The sequence below is a fragment of the Salmo trutta genome, chromosome 15, assembly GCF_901001165.1.
Source record: "Salmo trutta chromosome 15, fSalTru1.1, whole genome shotgun sequence".
In the NCBI taxonomy this organism is placed as follows: Eukaryota; Metazoa; Chordata; class Actinopteri; order Salmoniformes; family Salmonidae; genus Salmo; species Salmo trutta.
The window spans coordinates 61,245,875-61,266,958 of NC_042971.1; the positions used below are offsets into that span (position 1 = coordinate 61,245,875).

Sequence of the window (21,084 nt, forward strand, 5' to 3'; positions counted from 1 at the left end):
GGAGACAGTGGAGGGAGGTAGAGAGTGGACAGAGAGAGGGAGGGAGACAGTGGAGGGAGGGAGACAGATGGGAGAGAGGTAGAGAGTGGTTAGTTATAGTACCAATCTAGCGAACAAAACATTGAATAAAATAGCTTGTCAGGATCATAATCTTTCAGATACAGTGTTTGTTGTACAGCCATGCATGTCCTATCAGCAGGGACATGTTGGACTGTATAAAGGAACAGTTGGACACAGATTATGTTTAGTCCTGGAGAATTTCCATTGAGCATGTTTTTTTTCTTCAGGACTAGGCTTAATCTAGGCTTAATCATTAATTAGGCTTAGGCTTAATCATTAAATCATTAATTCCAAGATGGCGTAGCAGTTCAGACGTCCTTTACCCTCCTCTTGTCGTGTCCCGTGTATATATATATTTACATATTTTTCTTCACATATCTTTTTACATTTTTTCTTCTAAAAACTCAACCTCAAAGCACTCTCCTGCAACCCGCCTCACCAATTTAAAAAAGAAAGTATTATTTACCTCATCTGAAATCCACAACAGAAGCTAGCCAGAGGTTAGCCATTTTCACTGGCTAATGTTGGAGTTCAGCTAGCCACGGTTAGTTGTCCTCAGCTATCCATTAGCTCGAAAAGCTATCGCCAGTTTTTGTACAGCGCGACTCAGACCAGAGCATACCGGACCAATTCTCTCTCCTTCCCCGATTTCTACCGCAGGCTCTGGACATTTACACCTGGATCTTGCAGCTAACTAGCTGCTACCTGAGTGACTATTGGCAACGTCGGTTCCGGAATTAACACACATTATTCCGGAGCTAGCCAGCTGAAGAGTTCCGTCAGCCACTCGTGGGCTTTTCCTGAGCTAGCCAGCTGAAGTGTCTCCTGGGCTACAATCACATATCCTGACCCGTTTTACTGCCGATGCGGAGCCCCATCGGGCCTTCACGACTGGACCACCGACGTTATCTGCCCGAGGGAGTTAACCAACTGGCCCCTCCGTCGCGACGTAACCTGATCGCCCATCTGCGGCCGGCTAATCGTTAGCTGTCTTATCGGCTGCGATCTGAATAGGTCTATCGGACACTTTTCTTGGGCCACTATAACTAACTATTTTGCCAACTTGGACTGGTCCCCCCTTCCACACGGAACCCCACTAACCCACAGATGGAAACGCACGAGGTGGCTAAAAACAGACCTCCCTCCATCTTCCACCAGCTTGCTACCTATGGCCCGGCTAGCTGTCTGAATCTCACTGGACCCTTTGATCACTCGGCTAAGCATGCCTCTCCTTAATGTCAATATGCAATGTCCATTGCTGTTCTGGTTAGTGTTTATTGGCTTATTTCACTGTAGAGCCTCTAGCCCTGCTCATTATGCCTTATCCAACCTCTCAGTTCCTCCACCCACACATGCTATGACATCTTCTGGTTTCAATGATGTTTCTAGAGACAATATCTCTCTCATCATCACTAAATGCCTAGGTTTACCTCCTCTGTGTTCACATCCCACCATACCTTTGTCTGTACATTATACCTTGAAGCTATTTTATCGCCCCCGGAAACCTGCTCCTTTTTCTCTCTATTCTGGATGTCACAGACGACCAATTCTTATAGCTTTTAGCCGTACCCTCATACTCATTCTTCTCTGCTCCTCTGGGGATGTAGAGGTGAATCCAGGCCCTGCAGTGCCTGGCTCCACTCCTACTCCCCAGGCGCTCTCTTTTGATGACTTCTGTAACCGTAATAGCCTTGGTTTCATGCATGTTAACATTAGAAGCCTCCTCCCTAAGTTTGTTTTATTCACTGCTTTAGCACACTCTGCCAACCCGGATGTCCTAGCTGTGTCTGAATCTTGGCTTAGGAAGTCCACCAAAAACTCTGAAATCTTCATCCCTAACTACAACGTTTTCAGACAAGATAGAACGACCAAAGGGGGCGGTGTTGCAATCTACTGCAGAGATAGCCTGCAGAGTTCTGTCCTGCTATCCAAGTCTGTACCCAAACAATTTTAACTTCTACTTTTAAAAATCCACCTCTCCAAAAACAAGTCTCTAACCGGCGCCGCCTGCTATAGACCCCCCTCGGCCCCTAGCTGTGCTCTGGACACCATATGTGAACTGATTGCCCCCCATCTATCTTCAGAGCTCGTGCTACTAGGTGACCTAAACTGGGACATGCTTAACACCCCAGCCATCCTACAATCCAAGCTTGATGCCCTCAATCTCACACAAATTATTAATGAACCCACCAGGTACAACCCCAAAGCCGCAAACACTGGCACCCTCATAGATATCATCCTAACCAACGTGCCCTCTAATTACACCTCTGCTGTTTTCAACCAAGATCTCAGCGATCACTGCCTCATTGCCTGCACCCGTAATGGGTCAGCGGTCAAACGACCTCCACTCATCACTGTCAAACGCTCCCTGAAACATTTCAATGAGCAAGCCTTTCTAATCGACCTGGCCCTGGTATCCTGGAAGGATATTGACCTCATCCCGTCAGTAGAGGATGCCTGTTTTTTTTTTTTAAAATGCCTTCCTCACCATCTTAAATAAGCATGCCCCTTTCAAGAAATTTAGAACCAGGAACAGATATAGCCCTTGGTTCTCCCCAGACCTGACTGCCCTTAACCAACATAAAAATATCCTGTTGCGTTCTGCATTAGCATCGAACTGCCCCCGCGATATGGAACTTTTCAGGGAAGTTAGAAACCAATACACACAGGCAGTTAGAAACGCCAAGGCTAGCTTTTTCAAACAGAAATTTGCTTCCTGCAACTCAAACTCTAAAAAGTTCTGGGACATTGTAAAGTCCATGGAGAATAAGAACACCTCCTCCCAACTGCCCACTGCACTGAGGATAGGAAACTCTGTCACCACCGATAAGCCCACTATAATTGAGAATTTCAATAAGCATTTTTCTACGGCTGGCCATGCTTTCCACCTAACTACCCCTACTGCAATCAACAGCACTGCACCCCCCACAGCTACTCTCCCAAGCCTCCCCCATTTCTCCTTCTCCCAAATCCATTCAGCTGATGTTCTGAAAGAGCTGCAAAATCTGGACCCCTACAAATCAGCTGGGCTTGACAATCTGGACCCTTTCTTTCTAAAATTATCTGCCGAAATTATTGCAACCCCTATTACTAGCCTGTTCAACCTCTCTTTCGTGTCGTCTGAGATTCCCATAGATTGGAAAGCAGCTGCTGTCATCCCCCTCTTCAAAGGAGGTGACACTCTTGACCCAAATTGCTACAGACCTATATCCATCCTACCCTGCCTTTCTAAGGTCTTCGAAAGCCAAGTCAACAAACAGATTACCGACCATTTCGAATCCCACCGCACCCTCTCCGCTATGCAATCTGGTTTCAGAGCTGGTCATGGGTGCACCTCAGCCACGCTCAAGGTCCTAAACGACATCGTAACCGCCATCGATAAGAAACAATACTGTGCTGCCGTTTTCATTGACCTGGCCAAAGCTTTTGACTCTGTTAATCCCCACATCCTCATCGGCAGACTCAGTAGCCTTGGTTTCTCAAACAATTGCGTCGCCTGGTTCACCAACTACTTCTCTGACAGAGTTCAGTGTGTCAAATCGGAGGGCCTGCTGTCCGGACCTCTGGCAGTCTCTATGGGGGTACCACAGGGTTAAATTCTTGGGCTAACTCTTTTCTCTGTATACATCAATGATGTCGCTCTTGCTGCTGGTGAATCTCTGATCCACCTCTACGCAGACGACACCATTCTGTATACTTCTGGCCCTTCTTTGGACACTGAGTTAACAACCCTCCAGACGAGCTTCAATGCCATTCAACTCTCCTTCCGTGGTCTCCAACTGCTCCTAAACACAAGTAAAACTAAATGCATGCTCTTCAACCGATCGCTGCCTGCACCTGCCCGCCTGTCCAGCATCACTTTTCTGGACGGTTCTGACTTAGAATTTGTGGACAACTACAAATACCTAGGTCTCTGGTTAGACTGTAAACTCTCCTTCCAGACTCACATCAATCATCTCCAATCCAAAGTTAAATCTAGAATTGGCTTCCTATTTTGCAACAAAGCATCCTTCACTCATGCTGCCAAACATACCCTCGTAAAACTGACCATCCTACCAATCCTCGACTTCGGCGATGTCATTTACAAAATAGCCTCCAATACCCTACTCAATAAACTGGATGCAGTCTATCACAGTGCCATCCGTTTTGTCACCAAAGCCCCATATACTACCCACCACTGCGACCTGTACGCTCTCGTTGGCTGGCCTTCGCTTCATAATCGTCGCCAAACACATTGGCTCCAGGTCATCTACAAGACCCTGCTAGGTAAAGTCCCCCCTTATCTCTGCTCACTGGTCACCATAGCAGCACCCACCTGTAGCACGCGCTCCAGCAGGTATATCTCTCTGGTCACCCCTAAAGCCAACTCCTCCTTTGGTCGTCTCTCCTTCCAGTTCTCTGCTGCCAATGACTGGAACGAACTACAAAAATCTCTGAAACTGGAAACACTTATCTCCCTCACTAGCTTTAAGCACCAGCTATCAGAGCAGCTCCCAGATCACTGCACCTGTACATAGCCCATCTATAATTTAGCCCAAACAACTACCTCTTCCCCTACTGTATTTATTTATTTTATTTATTTTGCTCCTTTGCACCATATTATTTCTATTTCTACTTTGCACTTTCTTCAAACTACAAATCTTCCATTCCAGTGTTTTACTTGCTATACTGTATTTACTTTGCCACCATGGCCTTTTTTTGCCTTTACCTCCCTTATCTCACATAATTTTCTCACATTGTATATAGTCTTATTTTTTTCTACTGCATCATTGATTGTATGTTGTTTTACTCCATGTGTAACTCTGTGTTTTTGTATGTTGTCGAACTGCTTTGCTTTATCTTGGCAAGGTCGCAATTGTAAATGAGAACTTGTTCTCAACTTGCCTACATGGTTAAATAAAGGTGAAATAAATAAATAAATAAAAATAAAATCTGTTCTGGGGAAACCGTCCCACAGAATTTAGCTTCAGGAGAAACCGTCTCATAGAATTTAGCTTCAGGAGAAACCGTCCCATAGAATTTAGCTTCAGGAGAAACCGTCCCATAGAATTTAGCTTCAGGAGAAACCGTCCCATAGAATTTAGCTTTCAGGGGTTAACTGTCCCATAGAATTTAGCTTTCAGGGGTTAACTGTCCCATAGAATTTAGCTTTCAGGAGAGATTTTAATCTGATTGTTAACATATCAAACTGTGTTATTAAAAATGGTGCATACTTGTCATAACATTACAGGCCATAACATTTCAGAGAGGATTATGATCAAAATTGGCTGATTTAAGAAGTCAGACAAGGTAAGAAAGTAAAGATATTAAAGTGACAAATGTAAATGATAAAAGGGAAAATGATAAACGATTATTAAAAACCTCTTAAGGATCGGACCATTTTTTAAGATTTTTGCCTAAAATCGAACTTCCTGTAGCTCAGGACGTGAAACAAGGATATGCATATTCTTGATACCATTTGAAATGAAACACTTTGAAGTTTGTGGAAATTAATGTAAGAGAATATAACACATTAGATCTGGTAAAAGATAATACAAAGAAAAATATGCATACTTTTTTTTCTTTGTACCATCATCTTTGAAATGCAAGAGAAAGGCCATAATATATTATTCCAGCCCAGGAGCAATTTAGATTTTGGACACTAGATGGCAGCAGTGTATGTCCGAAGTTTTAGACTGATCCAATGAACCATTGCATATCTGTTCAAAATGTAATATCAAGACTGGCCAAATGTGCCTAATTGGTTTATTAATACATTTTCAAGTTCATAATTGTGCACTCTCCTCAAACAATAGCATGGTATTATTTCACTGTAATAGCTACTGTAAATTGGACAGTGCAGTTAGATTAACAAGAATTTAAGCTTTCTGCCCATATCAGATATGTCTATGTCCTGGGATTTTTTGTTGTTGTTACTTACTAATGCTAATCACATTAGCCTACGTTAGCTCAACCGTCCTGCAGTGGGTACACCGATCCCGTAGGGGTTTTAAAGAATACGTTAAACTTAATTCTGAACAGAAACATAAAGGAAGCCGTGCATACCGTACTGTTAGAATGGGTTAAAATGCACTGGTTAATACAGTCACTAAATCATGGTGTTATCATAGTTAAGAAAATAGTTAACTTTTTAGCGTATAGGGGGCCGTATTTTCGATTTCGGATGAAAAGCGTTCCCAGAGTAAACTGCCCAATACTCGGGCCCAGAGATTATTAGTATATTTGGATAGAAAACACTCTGAAGTTTCTAAAACTGTTTGCATGATGTCTGTGAGTATAACAGAACTCATATGGCAGGCAAAAACCTGAGAAAAATCCAACCAGGAAGTGTGGAAATCTGAGAATTGTAGTTCTTCTTTTGAATCCCTATCGAAACTACAGTGTCTGTGGGGTCACGTTGCACTTCCTAAGGCTTCCATTGGCTGTCAACAGCCTTCAGAAAGTTTTTCCATCTTTCTCCTGTTACTGGGCAGAGAATAGTAGCTCAGTCAATGAGTGGACTGCCTGAGGACAAAGGACATGGTGATGTGCGATCCCGCGAGCTCGCCCCTCCTTCTTTTTCTTCTGTAATGAATACGCTATTGTCCAGTTGGAATATTAGCGACGTTTTATGTTAAAAATACCCTAAGGATTGATTGTAAACAACGTTTGACATGTTTCTACGACCGGTAATGGAACATTTTGACTTCGTCTCTGGTACTGCGCTCACGCATTATGCCTTTGGATAGTGATCTGAACACACGAACAAAATGGAGGTATTTGGACATAAATATGGAGTATTTCGAACAAAACAAACATTTCTTGTGGAAGTAGGAGTCCTCGGAGTGCATTCTGACGAAGATCAGCAAAGGTAAGAGAATATTTATAATACTAATTCAGAGTTTTGTTGATGCCAGAACTTGGCGGGTAGCTGTATAGCTTGCTTCGATGGCTGAGCTATGTACTCAGAATATTGAACAATGTGCTTTCTCCGTAAAGTTATTTTGAAATCTGACAAAGCGGTTGCGTCAAGGGGTAGCGTATCTATAATTCTTTCGTTTATGATGAGTATTTTTGTAAGTTGATGTGCACATTCACCGGTAGTTTTGGTGGGAATACATTTTCTGAACATCACGCGCCAATGTAAAATGCTGTTTTTGGATATAAATATGAACTTTATCAAGCAAAACATACATGTATTGTATAACATGAAGTCCTATGAGTGCCATCTGATGAAGATCATCAAAGGTTAGTGAATATTTTAGCTGTACCTTTGGTTTTTATGATGCATGTCCTTGCTTGGAAAATGGCTGTGTGGCTTTTCTTGTGAAGTTTATGTCCTAACATAATCTAATTCTATGCTTTCGCTGTAAAGCCTTTTTGAAATCGGACAATGTGGTTAGATTAACGAGAGTCTTATCTTTAAAATGGTGTAAAATAGTTGATTGTTTGAGAAAATGAAATTATGAGATTTTTGCTGTGTTGTATTTCGCGCCATGCTATTTCACTGGCTGTTGAATAGTGTCTGACGGTCACGTCCCACCTAGCCCAGAGGAGTTAAGTTACACAAACATGTTAGTACCTTGAAGTCAATTTGAGACCTATTTTCTTTTCAAATATTAGATTGAGTTTAATGTTATGATGCTTTACAAAAACGTGCTGTGAAAGAAAGATGTTAACAACTGGTTACAAATATTACAGTAAAGAACAAAGTAGCTGCATCATGTTGAGAGAAGAAGTGTCTTGTGACGAACCAAACCACAGCCTTAAGTTCTACGGTATTCTCTATTCTTCAGTGTCTCCTCATAGAAAAAGATATAGGAACACTGGAATGGACATCGGGTTACCTAGTAACAGCCATCTTTTAGGGTTCATGACCTAGCCTCTAGTCTTTTAATAGGATCTCTATAAATTGAGTTGGCGTACCTATTCTGTCTACAACATGACTTTCACTTTCCCCTTTGTGGCATTTCTTGCTGCCTTTTTAAAGTACTTTATAGTTGAGGGCCAGGACTTATTCTTGACTACGTGACTTGACCAGGAACAGCTCTGGGCTCTAACTATAGTTTATTGATTAGAGAAGAACACTGTTGTCCTGCTCCTCTCTGACACAGGCCCTCAACACTCTATCTTCCCAGAGAAACACAGGTCAGTATCCTGGGGTGGTCTAATCTGCTGCCAACAGAATATATCTGCCTGTGTGAGCGTGGGTTTGATTCAGTCCCACTGTTATTCTAACACACCCGCTCCCCTCTCCGCTGAACTTTCCCACCAGTCTTTCACTGTTCTATATAAAAAAAAAAGAAAATATACAAAAGCAAGGGGAACTAAGAAAGGGGGCGGCAGGTAGCCTAGTGGTTAGAGCGTCGGAACAGCAACCGAAAGGTTGCTAGATCGAATCCCCAAGCTGACAAGGTAAAAATCTGTCGTTCTGCCCCTGAACAAGGCAGTTAACCCACTGTTACTAGGCCGTCATTGTAAATAAGAATTTGTTCTTAACTGACTTGCCTGGTTAAGTAAAAAAGGGAAGAAACATGGGTGTGTCATACCTTCTGTTTGCATTCGCAGACGATGAGGCCGATGAACACCAGCAACAGGATGGCCCCCAGACCAACCAGGACGAGAGGGAAGTTAGACACCAGCGACACCATTAGCAACAGCTTGTGGAGCTTCGCCGCCGACACGTCGTCGATCACTACCGTCTGAAGAAAACACTTAATGCGATTAATGCTCGGATTAAAACGAACATTTTCTGAGTTGAAACGTCATATTCTACAAAAGTTGTATATTTTTGTGGAGTCAATGAAATGTGATTATCTCACCTCGTTGATAAACATGACAGGGAAGATAGTCTCGTTCAGGGATTTGGTTTTCCTGTGAAGGAAAATCGATTGTAAGAAAATCATTAAACAATGGAAGGAAATAATATAGATATCATAAAGATTATGAGCTTTATTATTGCTAGTTGAACTTGGGTGGTGGTTGTGAAACGGAAATAATTAAACAAAAGAAGGAAATCATTCAGAAACAAGAGACTACCTGTCTTTAGCAATCTGAACTTGTGTGGTGGTTGTGAGATGGAAATCGTTCAGAAACAGAGACTATATGTACTCACGGGAAGCCAGAGATTCTGTTTATGAGGATGTTGATCTGAGCTCTCTTACTGGCACGGATGGGAACACCAGTGGTCTGGAAGGGTAGAATAACACAGACACAGTTTTGATGAGCCATGTGAACTGCAGGTGTAACGCTCAATGTACTGGATACTTGATTAATGTCTAGGTTAAACATCAATAATTATAACCTGGTAATGTCTAGGTTAAACATCAATAATTATAACCTGGTAATGTCTAGGTTAAACATCAATAATTATAACCTGGTAATGTGAGAACATTAATTCATCCTTCGCAGTTGGTGTAATTCCCAATTACACAAATGTAACACTATTGGAATATTAAAGTGGATGATCTATGTAACACTGTTACGGATACAGGTATTCTGTGTGTATTTCTATTCTCTCCTTCTCCCCTACTCACAGGTGGCAATCATTATTCTCTAATCAGTCGCCAATCAGAAGACACACCTGCTCCTTTTCCCTTACCCAATCACATCCCCTTTCCCTTGGTTTAAAAGAAACCCAATCAGTTGTCTCTAGAGATCTCTCTTTAGTTTTTTTTTGCACCTACATGTCACTTTGTCCGTAATCCTGTGAGTATTGTATCGTTACGGTGTATGACTGTTTGTTTGTTGGTGGGAAAAGGGGATAACCAGCCAAGTCGTCCATGGGCCTACATTACCCGTAGGAAAACAGTGTCTAAATCCCCTAATTAGAACTGGGTGGACCACCCACTGTATTTATTGGTTAGTTAGCTAGCTGTTCTTAAAGCAGGCTAGACTAGCTTAGGTTTTTTTTTTATATTTCTTTCTTTCCTTGGGTCCAGCTCAGCCCCTTTTTCCCCACACCCCATTTACCGTGTGTTTTGAAATAAACCTGAAGTGTTTGACGGTAGATTTAAGTTGCCTGTGGTTTTTCGTTCTCACTGTTACTTTTTCACTTGTGTGATTTGCATGAGTTATGTTACGAGTCTCGTCCCCCCCCCCCCCCCAGACTGCAGGGCAAAAGGGGATCGTAACAAACACTTCTGGGATTTTAAAGTGGATGATCCATTGGACCGCCGGAGAAGTGAACACTACAGGGTCGTGTACCGGGTTCAGGTCCAGGTAGGTCTGGTGATGCTCTCTGACAGGATCCAGTCCTTCAATGGCATTAGAGTACTTCTCATCTCCCAGGTAGAAATGAGGAAAGGATGTCACGACTGGAGCACCTGGAGAGACAGGGAGGAGAAGTTAAGTGACTGGAACTCTGTGAAGACGGGGAAAGACGAGAGGCTAAGGGATTTGAACTCTGTGAAGACGGGGAAAGACGAGAGGCTAAGGGATTTGAACTCTGTGAAGACGGGGAAAGACGAGAGGCTAAGGGATTTGAACTCTGTGAAGACGGGGAAAGACGAGAGGCTAAGGGATTTGAACTCTGTGAAGACGGGGAAAGACGAGACGCTAAGGGATTTGAACTCTGTGAAGACGGGGAAAGACGAGACGCTAAGGGATTTGAACTCTGTGAAGACGGGGAAAGACGAGAGGCTAAGGGATTTGAACTCTGTGAAGACGGGGAAAGACGAGAGGCTAAGGGATTTGAACTCTGTGAAGACGGGGAAAGACGAGAGGCTAAGGGATTTGAACTCTGTGAAGACGGGGAAAGACGAGAGGCTAAGGGATTTGAACTCTGTGAAGACGGGGAAAGACGAGAGGCTAAGGGATTTGAACTCTGTTCAAGCTAAGCGAGAAAGAAATGCAATGTGATAAGATCATCTTGTTTGCAATATATGAGCTGAATATGTCAAATGTGAACGGGCAGAAACAGAAAGTAACCACAGGTTTAGCTAATACTACAACACACAGGTGACTCCTGGGTAGTTCTCAGCAAATGGTAAAGCACTACAAACACAGCCGTGTTGATTCACTACAGGTACACACAGCCGTGTTGATTCGCTAAAGGTACAGTACTCACAGCAACAAAAGCTTTAATATAAAACAGTTGTAGGCCCCTAACCTCCCTCACCTACTAAGAAGAGACCTGTTTCTCTAACTTCCCTCCCCTACTAGAAGAGACCTGTTTCTCTAACTTCCCTCCCCTACTAAGAGACCTGTTTCTCTAATTTCCCTCCCCTACTAGAAGAGACCTGTTTCTCTAACTTCCCTCCCCTACTAAGAAGAGACCTGTTTCCTTGAGAGTGTTGTGATAGGATCTGTCCCTCTCCCCTCAGGGGACAGCTAGTCCCTCTCCCCTCAGGGGACAGCTAGTCCCTCTCCCCCCAGGGGACAGCTAGTCCCTCTCCCCCCAGGGGACAGCTAGTCCCTCTCCCCCCAGGGGACAGCTAGTCCCTCTCCCCCCAGGGGACAGCTAGTCCCTCTCCCCTCAGGGGACAGCTAGTCCCTCTCCCCTCAGGGGACAGCTAGTCCCTCTCCCCTCAGGGGACAGCTAGTCCCTCTCCCCTCAGGGGACAGCTAGTCCCTCTAGTCTACTTTCCCTCAAATGAGTCCACTGTGTGGTACTATAGGACTGCCTCCCAAATGGCACCCTATTCCCTACATAGTGTACTACTTTAGACCAGAGCCCTATGGAACCCTATTCCCTATATAGTGCACTACTTTAGACCAGAGCCCTATGGAACCCTATTCCCTATATAGTGCACTACTTTAGACCAGACCCCTATGGAACCCTATTCCCTATATAGTGCACTACTTTAGACCAGAGCCCTATAGAACCCTATTCCCTATATAGTGCACTACTTTAGACCAGAGCCCTATGGAACCCTATTCCATATATAGTGCACTACTTTAGACCAGACCCCTATGGAACCCTATTCCATATATAGTGCACTACTTTAGACCAGACCCCTATGGAACCCTATTCCCTATATAGTGCACTACTTTAGACCAGAGCTCTATGGAACCCTATTCCCTATATAGTGCACTACTTTAGACCAGAGGCCTATGGAACCCTATTCCCTATATATAGTGCACTACTTTAGACCAGAGCCCTATGGAACCCTATTCCCTATATAGTGCACTACTTTAGACCAGAGCCCTATGGAACCCTATTCCCTATATAGTGCACTACTTTAGACCAGAGCCCTATGGAACCCTATTCCCTATATAGTACACTACTTTAGACCAGAGTCCTATGCCACTATATAGGGAATATGATGCCACTTGGAGACAGCCCTGGTGTCTGAACTGAAGACAATCTGACCGGGTGGAGAGTCCAGGTGGATTGTGTGTTTACGTCCTGGTGTCTGAACTGAAGACAATCTGACCGGGTGGAGAGTCCAGGTGGATTGTGTGTTTACGTTACAGTACGTGTGGGGGAAGTAGAACAAGAGGTGATGTTTTGGTAAGCTGTGGCAACAGTCACCTGACGGAGATGACGTTAGCATAGCAACACACATTCAACTTCACAATACAACATGAGTCCCAAATGACACCCTACTCTCTATATAGTGCACTACGTTGTACCAGAGCCCTATGAGCAGTGGTCAAAATTAGTGCACTACATACAGAATAGGGAGTCATTTGGGACGCAATAACAAGGTCAAATACCTAGGCCTCACTTCCCCTGTCCTTGCCCGGTGATCATGATGTGAACTAAACAGAAGTAGGTGAAAGCTGACAGACTTGGTGGACAGACCTGGGTTCAAATACTGTTCGAAATTGTTCAAATTACTTGACCGTTCACTCTAGCTTGCCCGATCAGCAATTGAGACTATTCTATTGGTCCCATTAAAGAGATACTTCCAGTCAGTGCGCTAACGCTAGTTAGCATTGGCTTGCGAAACTCCCTTTAACTTCAATAATAATCCATGCTGTGACATACAAATAGTAACCACGAGTTCATCTGACTCTGGGGAAGTAGATCAAATCTGAGGTATCCCTTTAAGCCAGGCAAGCTCAATCAAGCTCAGATAAAAGTATTTGTAATTATTTGATCCCAGGCCTGATGGTGAACGACGCCGATCCACACACGGGTCAAATTAAAGGGTTTGCTCTCTTAAACGTGGATGAGTGAGTGAGTGAGTGTGTTTGTTTCCTTTGGCATGTTAACCTTGGCAACCCACTAATGCATCCAGTCAATCACCTGTGAGACACTTACTGGGCAGACACAACCGTGGACACGAGGGCTGCGTCTGAAATGGCACCCTATATAGTGCACTACTATGGGCCCTGGTCTAAAGTAGTGCCCTATATAGGGAATAGGGTACCATTGGGCTCTGGTCTAAAGTAGTGCACTATATAGGGAATAGGGTTCTATAGGGCTCTGGTCTAAAGTAGTGCACTATATATAGGGAATAGGGTTCCATAGGGCTCTGGTCTAAAGTAGTGCACTATATAGGGAATAGGGTTCCATAGGGCTCTGGTCTAAAGTAGTGCACTATATAGGGAATAGGGTTCCATAGGGCTCTGGTCTAAAGTAGTGCACTATATAGGGAATAGGGTTCCATAGGGCTCTGGTCTAAAGTAGTGCACTATATAGGGAATAGGCTTCCATAGGGCTCTGGTCTAAAGTAGTGCACTATATAGGGAATAGGGTTCCATAGGGCTCTGGTCTAAAGTAGTGCACCCTAGGAGATTAGAAGAACTAACTGCTCCTTCCCGGACCACAGTCAGGTGACAGGGCTTACCGCCGTCCCGCCCGGCAACCAGCCTACTCAGTTAGTGGGTCAGGCCTGGTCAGGTGGTTTTGGGGGGGTAGAGTCAGAGGGGAGCTGAATCACGTGTGTGTGTGTGTGTGTGTGTGTGTGTGTGTGTGTGTGTTCTGGGGTTTGGGAGGACAACAGAAGACATTGGGGGAGATATGAGTGAGATTGTAATGTTACATCATATTTATACGTTTGAAATATTAAACCAATCCATATATTGATCATATTTCAATTTGTCTCCTGAACTGACCTGGAGTAAAATGAAAAGGCCCTACTACACCTGGTGGAGAGGAGAGGAGGTAGACCTTACTACACTTGGAGGAGAGGAGAGAGGAGGAGGTAGACCCTATTGGCTGAGAGAAATTGATGACAAAATGATTGTGGGGGCTGTCTTGTTAGACTTCAGTGCAGCTTTTGACATTACTGATCATAGTCTGCTGCTGGAAAAACGTATGTGTTATGGCTTTACATCCCCTGCTATAATGTGGATAAAGAGTTACTTGTGTAACAGAACACAGAGGGTGTTCTTTAATGGAAGCCTCTCAAATATAATCCAGTTAGAATCAGGAATTCCCCAGGGCAGCTGTTTAGGCCCCGTGCTTTTTTCCATTTTTTTCCCCCAAATGCAAATCAATTTATAACATTTTTGACATGTGTTTTTCTGGATTCTTTTGTTGTTATTCTGTCTCTCACTGTTCAAATAAACCTACCATTAAAATTATAGGCTGATCATTTCTTTGTCAGTGGGCAAACGTACAAAATCAGCAGGGGATCAAATACTTTTTTCCCTCACTGTACACATGGATTTAGTACTGTAGATATGTGGTAGTGGTGGAGTAGGGGCCTGAGGGCAAACAGTGCGTTGTGAAATCTGTGAATGTATTGTAATTTTTAAAAAATTGTATAAACTGCCTTAATTTTGCTGAACCCCAGGAAGAGTAGCTGCTGCTTTGACAGCAGCTAATGGGGATCCATAATAAATACAAATACACCTGGAGGAGAGGAGAGGAGGTAGACCCTACTACCCCTGGTGGAGAGGAGAGAGGAGGAGGAGATAGACCCTAAAACACCTGGAGGAGAGGAGAGGAGAGGAGAGAGGAGGTAGACCCTACTACACCTGGTGGAGAGGAGAGAGGAGGAGGTAGACCCTACTACACCTGGAGGTAGACAGGTATGGGTGGAGTGGAGGTGCTCCTACCTTTTCGGCATACGCTGACTTTGAGCAAGCCGGTGCCCAGGCACTCTTTGGGGGAGACACAGAATCCTTCGTTGGCTGGGTTTTCCTCCTTGCTTGCCAGGACATCACGAGGAGGGGTGAAACGATACGCTGGGAGCCCCTTCACCTTCACATCTTTCTCAAACTCCATGAAGATGGACCTGAGGATCACAACAAACAATCAATTAAATAATCCACCAACCAACCAAACAACCAAACCATGACGTTACTGTCTGAAAAGAAACAAAGCACTGAGAAATATTACCGTTTTTAGATTAATATTTCACAGTTCATACTTTATACAGTTCCTACTACTTTGCATTTCAATTCAGGAAGGAAACCGAAATTCTGAATGGAACTGACCCAAACCCTGCTGGTACCTCCAGTTGATCATTATGTCGTACCCCTAATCTCACAACCCAGAATCCCCTAATCTCACAACCCAGAATCCCCTATTCTCACAACTCAGAATCCCCTATACTCACAACCCAGAATCCCCTATTCTCACAACCCAGAATCCCCTATTCTCACAAACCAGAATCCCCTAATCTCATAACACAGAATCCCCTAATCTCACCACCCACCATCTCAAATTGTGCACTAGCTAGCTATTTAACAAAATGTACATATGTTTACACCTTTTTTTAATGAGATTAACATTCCCCCAGTGGAACATAGTGCATAAACTTTGGAAGTACCAAAACTGGAGGTACCAAAACTGGTACCTCCAATTGACTTGCCCCTTGGATCATTGCCAAATAGTCTTTCTGCCGATATGCATCAGCTTGTCTGTAATACTCAAAACAATGTGTGTATAAACAATGTGTGTATAAAGGTTGTTGGACATGAATAATGACTGGAACAACAACTTCCTGTTGTAAATATAATACAAAGAACAGGAAGTGGGCTGGGAGCCACTGGCTGCTTCCCAAAGGTCAAATAGTGCACTATGTAGGAAATAGAATGCCATTTGGGATGTAACCAGTGGAAGGTGGGATGTCCCCTTCAGCCACAATAACACAGATGACCAGTCGTTTGGTCGCTGCTACTTATGTGTGTAAGAAGGTTAAAGGGTTTTTCCAAACATTCATTGGAGGTTTTGACGAGTTAAAACTGTGCTCCTTATGAAAATGGCTGATGCACATGCCAATCCAGCTGATTACTTCCGCCCGTCCTGAACAAAGGGGGGAGGAAGTTCGCAGTAGTCGACTTGTCCCTGTTTTTTAGGTCAAGGTTCCCAGCTAAAATAGACCGACCCCTCCACCCACACACTCCACCAATCAACAACAAGGGGAGAGTCTCATATATTTAGGTGAAAAGTCATGTAGAGATACAAAGAGGTTAATTGGGCGTGTCAAAATACAAGCAGGGATGGGTAAAAATTACTAAATACAGATAAAAAATACCATAAAGGTCAATGTATCAAAATAAACTACAAAATAGTAGCTGGCCCAAACACCAACAGCATTCTCAGTAACAGTTACAAAAACGTTTTACTTGCTATGACTGTGATATGTTGTTGTTTAACACCTTAGTTGAGCAAGTCACTCTGGATAAGAATGTCTACTAAATGACCAAAATGTAGATGTGAAATGGAACATGACAAATTAACTGCAAATAACACTGGGTATTGTTTTGGGGCGGAGCTCACTAGAATAATACTCATCCTACACATTTATATTAGACCATAGGGAGGTAAAGCTAGCTGGACGAGGTCCGTAGGGAGGTAAAGCTAGCTGGACGAGGGCCATAGGGAGGTAAAGCTAGCTGGACAAGGGCCGTAGGGAGGTAAAGCTAGCTGGACGAGGGCCATAGGGAGGTAAAGCTAGCTGGACGAGGGCCGTAGGGAGGTAAAGCTAGCTGGACGAGGGCCATAGGGAGGTAAAGCTAGCTGGACGAGGGCCTTAGGGAGGTAAAGCTAGCTGGACGAGGGCCATAGGGAGGTAAAGCTAGCTGGACGAGGGCCATAGGGAGGTAAAGCTAGCTGGACGAGGGCCATAGGGAGGTAAAGCTAGCTGGACGAGGGCCATAGGGAGGTAAAGCTAGCTGGACGAGGGCCATAGGGAGGTAAAGCTAGCTGGACGAGGACCATAGGGAGGTAAAGCTAGCTGGACGAGGGCCATAGGGAGGTAAAGCTAGCTGGACGAGGGCCGTAGGGAGGTAAAGCTAGCTGGACGAGGGCCATAGGAAGGTAAAGATAGCTGGACGAGGGCCATAGGGAGGTAAAGCTAGCTGGACGAGGGCCATAGGGAGGTAAAGCTAGCTGGACGAGGGCCATAGGGAGGTAAAGATAGCTGGACAAGGGCCATAGGGAGGTAAAGCTAGCTGGACGATGGCCATAGGGAGGTAAAGATAGCTGTAGCAGTGTGTAAGTTACCAGGATGTTATGATGATAACCATCTCACAAGATCCCTGTCATGTGAACACATTATTCCCCTGACACTAATAAAATATTACTTCCCCTTCTGCTGAGGCGAGGTTGTAGGGCCCAGAATAACCCGCTACCTCATCAGCACACACATCCTAACCATGTGAAAGGTCAGAAGAACACAGGCCATTGCTCAATATGAAACATCGCTGTTCTAGTGAGATCCTTTTAACACAGCGAAACTGTACTGAACACTAAACTTAAAAGAGGTACATTTTGTTTTCAGTGGCCTTTGATATACAGTTTAGCAAGGTTGTTTGGGGTCAATAACATTTCAATGAATAAAGTATGTATAAACTTATGATTGTTTTTATTAAATCAGGAAATGGAATTTATCCAAATCCTACCGTTTAGTAAAGCATCCGTTCTGTTCGGACATAATCTGAATTCTGTACTTTGTACTGTTCCTGCACAGGTCAGTGGTGAAGACTCTGTTCCTTCTTGAACAGCAGGAGTCGGAAGGCACTGGTTACTCTGATGTCCCACTACCTCATCAGCACTCACATCCTAACCAGCTGAAAAGTCAACCATGAGGAGAGCTCTATCAGGCCATTGGTGAGAGACTGAGAGACAACATTCTCGTGGGATCCATTCTACCACAGGGAGACTGTGTGTAGTGGGCGTTCCAGTGACCTATAATATTATTTAGCAGGGTTGGGGACTAATTCTATTTCCTTATATAAAAGAAAATACTTCCTGAATTGACTTGAATTGAAATGGAATCGACTCCCAAACCTTCTGTTTTAAAATGGTGTGTTTTAGTGACCTTTCACATACTGTTTCATCTGTTTCGTTCTGACATGACTGCGTACTCAGTTTTGTGCGCTGTAGCCTACCTGCACAGATCGGGACTGAAGATGTACAGTCTCTCCGTCTTGGACAGCAGGGGGTGGAAGGCACTGCCGTCTGTACCGTTGATCATATTACTCTGCTCAGACGTCCACAGGCTCAGTTTACTGAAACACAATATTTATTTCTAAATGTAACTCAATTAAAGGAAGAATCTAATACCTATAAAATACAAAAGCACTGTCTAGCCCAATGTTTGATTGTTTAGGTTTATACGACTTATCAAACAATGTATTAAATCAAATCAAATGTTATTGGTCACGTACATATATTTAGCAGATATTATTGCGGGTGTATCGAAATGCTTGTGTTACTAGCTCTAACAGTGCAGTAATATCTAACAATTCACAACAATACACACAAATCTAAAAGTAAAATAATAAAATATAATAAATATATAAGTATTAAGACGAGCAATGTTGGAGTGACATTGACTAAAATACAGTAGAATAAAATACAGTATATACATACGAGATGAGTAAAGCAGTATATGTAAACATTATTAAAGTGACTAGTGTTCCATTATTAAAGTGACTAGTGTTCCATTATTAAAGTGACTAGTGTTCCATTATTAAAGTGACTAGTGTTCCATTATTAAAGTGACTAGTGTTCATTATTAAAGTGACTAGTGTTCCATTATTAAAGTGACTAGTGTTCCATTATTAAAGTGACTAGTGTTCCATTATTAAAGTGACTAGTGTTCCATTATTAAAGTGACTAGTGTTCCATTATTAAAGTGACTAGTGTTCCATTATTAAAGTGACTAGTGTTCCATTATTGAAGTGACTAGTGTTCCATTATTAAAGTGACTAGTGTTCCATTATTAAAGTGACTAGTGTTCCATTATTAAAGTGACTAGTGTTCCATTATTAAAGTAACCAGTAATTCCATGCCTATATAGAGCAGCAGCCTCTAAGGTGCAGGGTTGAGTAGCTGGGTGGTAATCGGCTAGTGATGGATATTTAACAGTCTGATGGCCTTGAGATACAATGTTAATACACGTTTGTGCTTTATCTTGTTAGGTTCTATAACAGAGTAAAACAACTAATGGACAACTAGGGAAAGCTTTAAGTTTATTCACCCAATGGGTCAGACAGCTGACAGCTGAACAGACAAAGACATGTTCCCACCAGCACAAGTATATATACCCCACTTTAGGTATGGTATATATGAGCAGGAAGTTAACTGATGTGAACTGTTCCTTCTCAATGTGACCGGACCTAACCTCGGGCCCCATTCCTCACTACTCCACAGCTCTCCACCCTTATCAGTGACATAACCATGTGATTACCTTTCCTTTACTCAGTACATTCCCCTGGTTCATATCCAACCTGAATTGACCTCACGATATTCAAACGTCCTACAGATATTCATTAACTTCTGGTGTAGAAACCAGACTGTGGTCCTTCTCCTTTCCATAGGATACTTGATGTCAAACAATAACATGTTCTGACAGAATGTAAACGTTCTGCATTCCCCTCTCCGTAGCATGAACAAGGATATTTCACATTTCAAGTTCAGAAGTCTGAAGCCATCAATCTAATCAAAGGGGAAGAAGGAAAAGATGCTGCCTGCGTACATACTGATAGTCTAGCAGGACGTGAGAAGATAGCTAACGAGAAGTTCTCATTGAGTCTTTTCTAACAGGGCCAAATACCAGAATGTGACAATCACACAGCTCTGTGTTCTGGCTAGGCTAGGGGCCTCTGGGGAGTCTCTCTCTCTCTCTCTCTCTCTCTCTCTGGTGCTGCAGACTCCTGGTCCACATTCCAAATGGAACCCTACTTCCTATACAGAGCACTACTTTGAACCAGGGCCAATAGGGGCTCTGGTCAAAAGTAGGAGCACTACATAGAGAATAGTGTGCCATTTGGGATGCAAGCCCTGTCCTCTGTTACTCTCTCGCAGTATGTAGAAGGTCTTAGGAAACCGGTGGACTGTTCCGTTCCAGTCTTTTACACAAGAGAGTTACTCAATGATGTGTTTCTCATCGTCAAACACAAGTGTTCATCTAGGAGACGATGTGCAGGTTACAGTATGTAATGTAGCAGACAGACGATGTGCAGGTTACAGTATGTAATGTAGCAGACAGTTAGAGGATGTGCAGGTACAGTATGTAATGTAGCAGACAAACGATGTGCAGGTTACAGTATGTAATGTAGCAGACAGATAGAGGATGTGCAGGTACAGTATGTAATGTAGCAGACAGACGATGTGCAGGTTACAGTATGTAATGTAGCAGACAGACGATGTGCAGGTTACAGTATGTAATGTAGCAGACAGTTAGAGGATGTGCAGGTACAGTATGTAATGTAGCAGACAAACGATGTGCAGGTTACAGTATGTAATGTAGCAGACAGATGATGTGCAGGTACAGTATGTAATGTAGCAGACAGACGATGTGCAGGTTACAGTATGTAATGTAGCAGACAGATGATGTGCAGGTTACAGTATGTAATGTAGCAGACAGTTAGAGGATGTGCAGGTACAGTATGTAATGTAGCAGACAGACGATGTGCAGGTTACAGTATGTAATGTAGCAGACAGACGATGTGCAGGTTACAGTATGTAATGTAGCAGACAGATGATGTGCAGGTTACAGTATGTAATGTAGCAGACAGTTCGAGGATGTGCAGGTTACAGTATGTAATGTAGCAGACAGACGATGTGCAGGTTACAGTATGTAATGTAGCAGACAGACGATGTGCAGGGTACAGTATGTAATGTAGCAGACAGATGATGTGCAGGGTACAGTATGTAATGTAGCAGACAGATGATGTGCAGGGTACAGTATG

At 43.4% G+C, this 21,084-nt stretch overlaps 1 protein-coding gene across 2 annotated transcripts in view; it reads right to left on the reverse strand.

Annotated features, from left to right (window-relative positions):
• The window catches only part of scarb2b (scavenger receptor class B, member 2b), a 51,374-nt gene that overhangs the window by 5,180 nt on the left and 25,110 nt on the right, over positions 1-21,084 (reverse strand). For both annotated transcript variants that reach the window (XR_003866883.1, XM_029692429.1), the window contains exons 6-11: positions 18,277-18,396; positions 14,995-15,173; positions 10,246-10,364; positions 9,155-9,228; positions 8,862-8,913; positions 8,589-8,741 (exon numbers count right to left, since the gene is read on the reverse strand). Coding sequence is in view for 1 of the 2 variants with exons in the window: in XM_029692429.1 (XP_029548289.1) it covers positions 8,589-8,741; positions 8,862-8,913; positions 9,155-9,228; positions 10,246-10,364; positions 14,995-15,173; positions 18,277-18,396 (697 nt within the window). In the remaining variant the exon portion in view is untranslated. The remainder of the gene's footprint in view (positions 1-8,588; positions 8,742-8,861; positions 8,914-9,154; positions 9,229-10,245; positions 10,365-14,994; positions 15,174-18,276; positions 18,397-21,084) is intronic.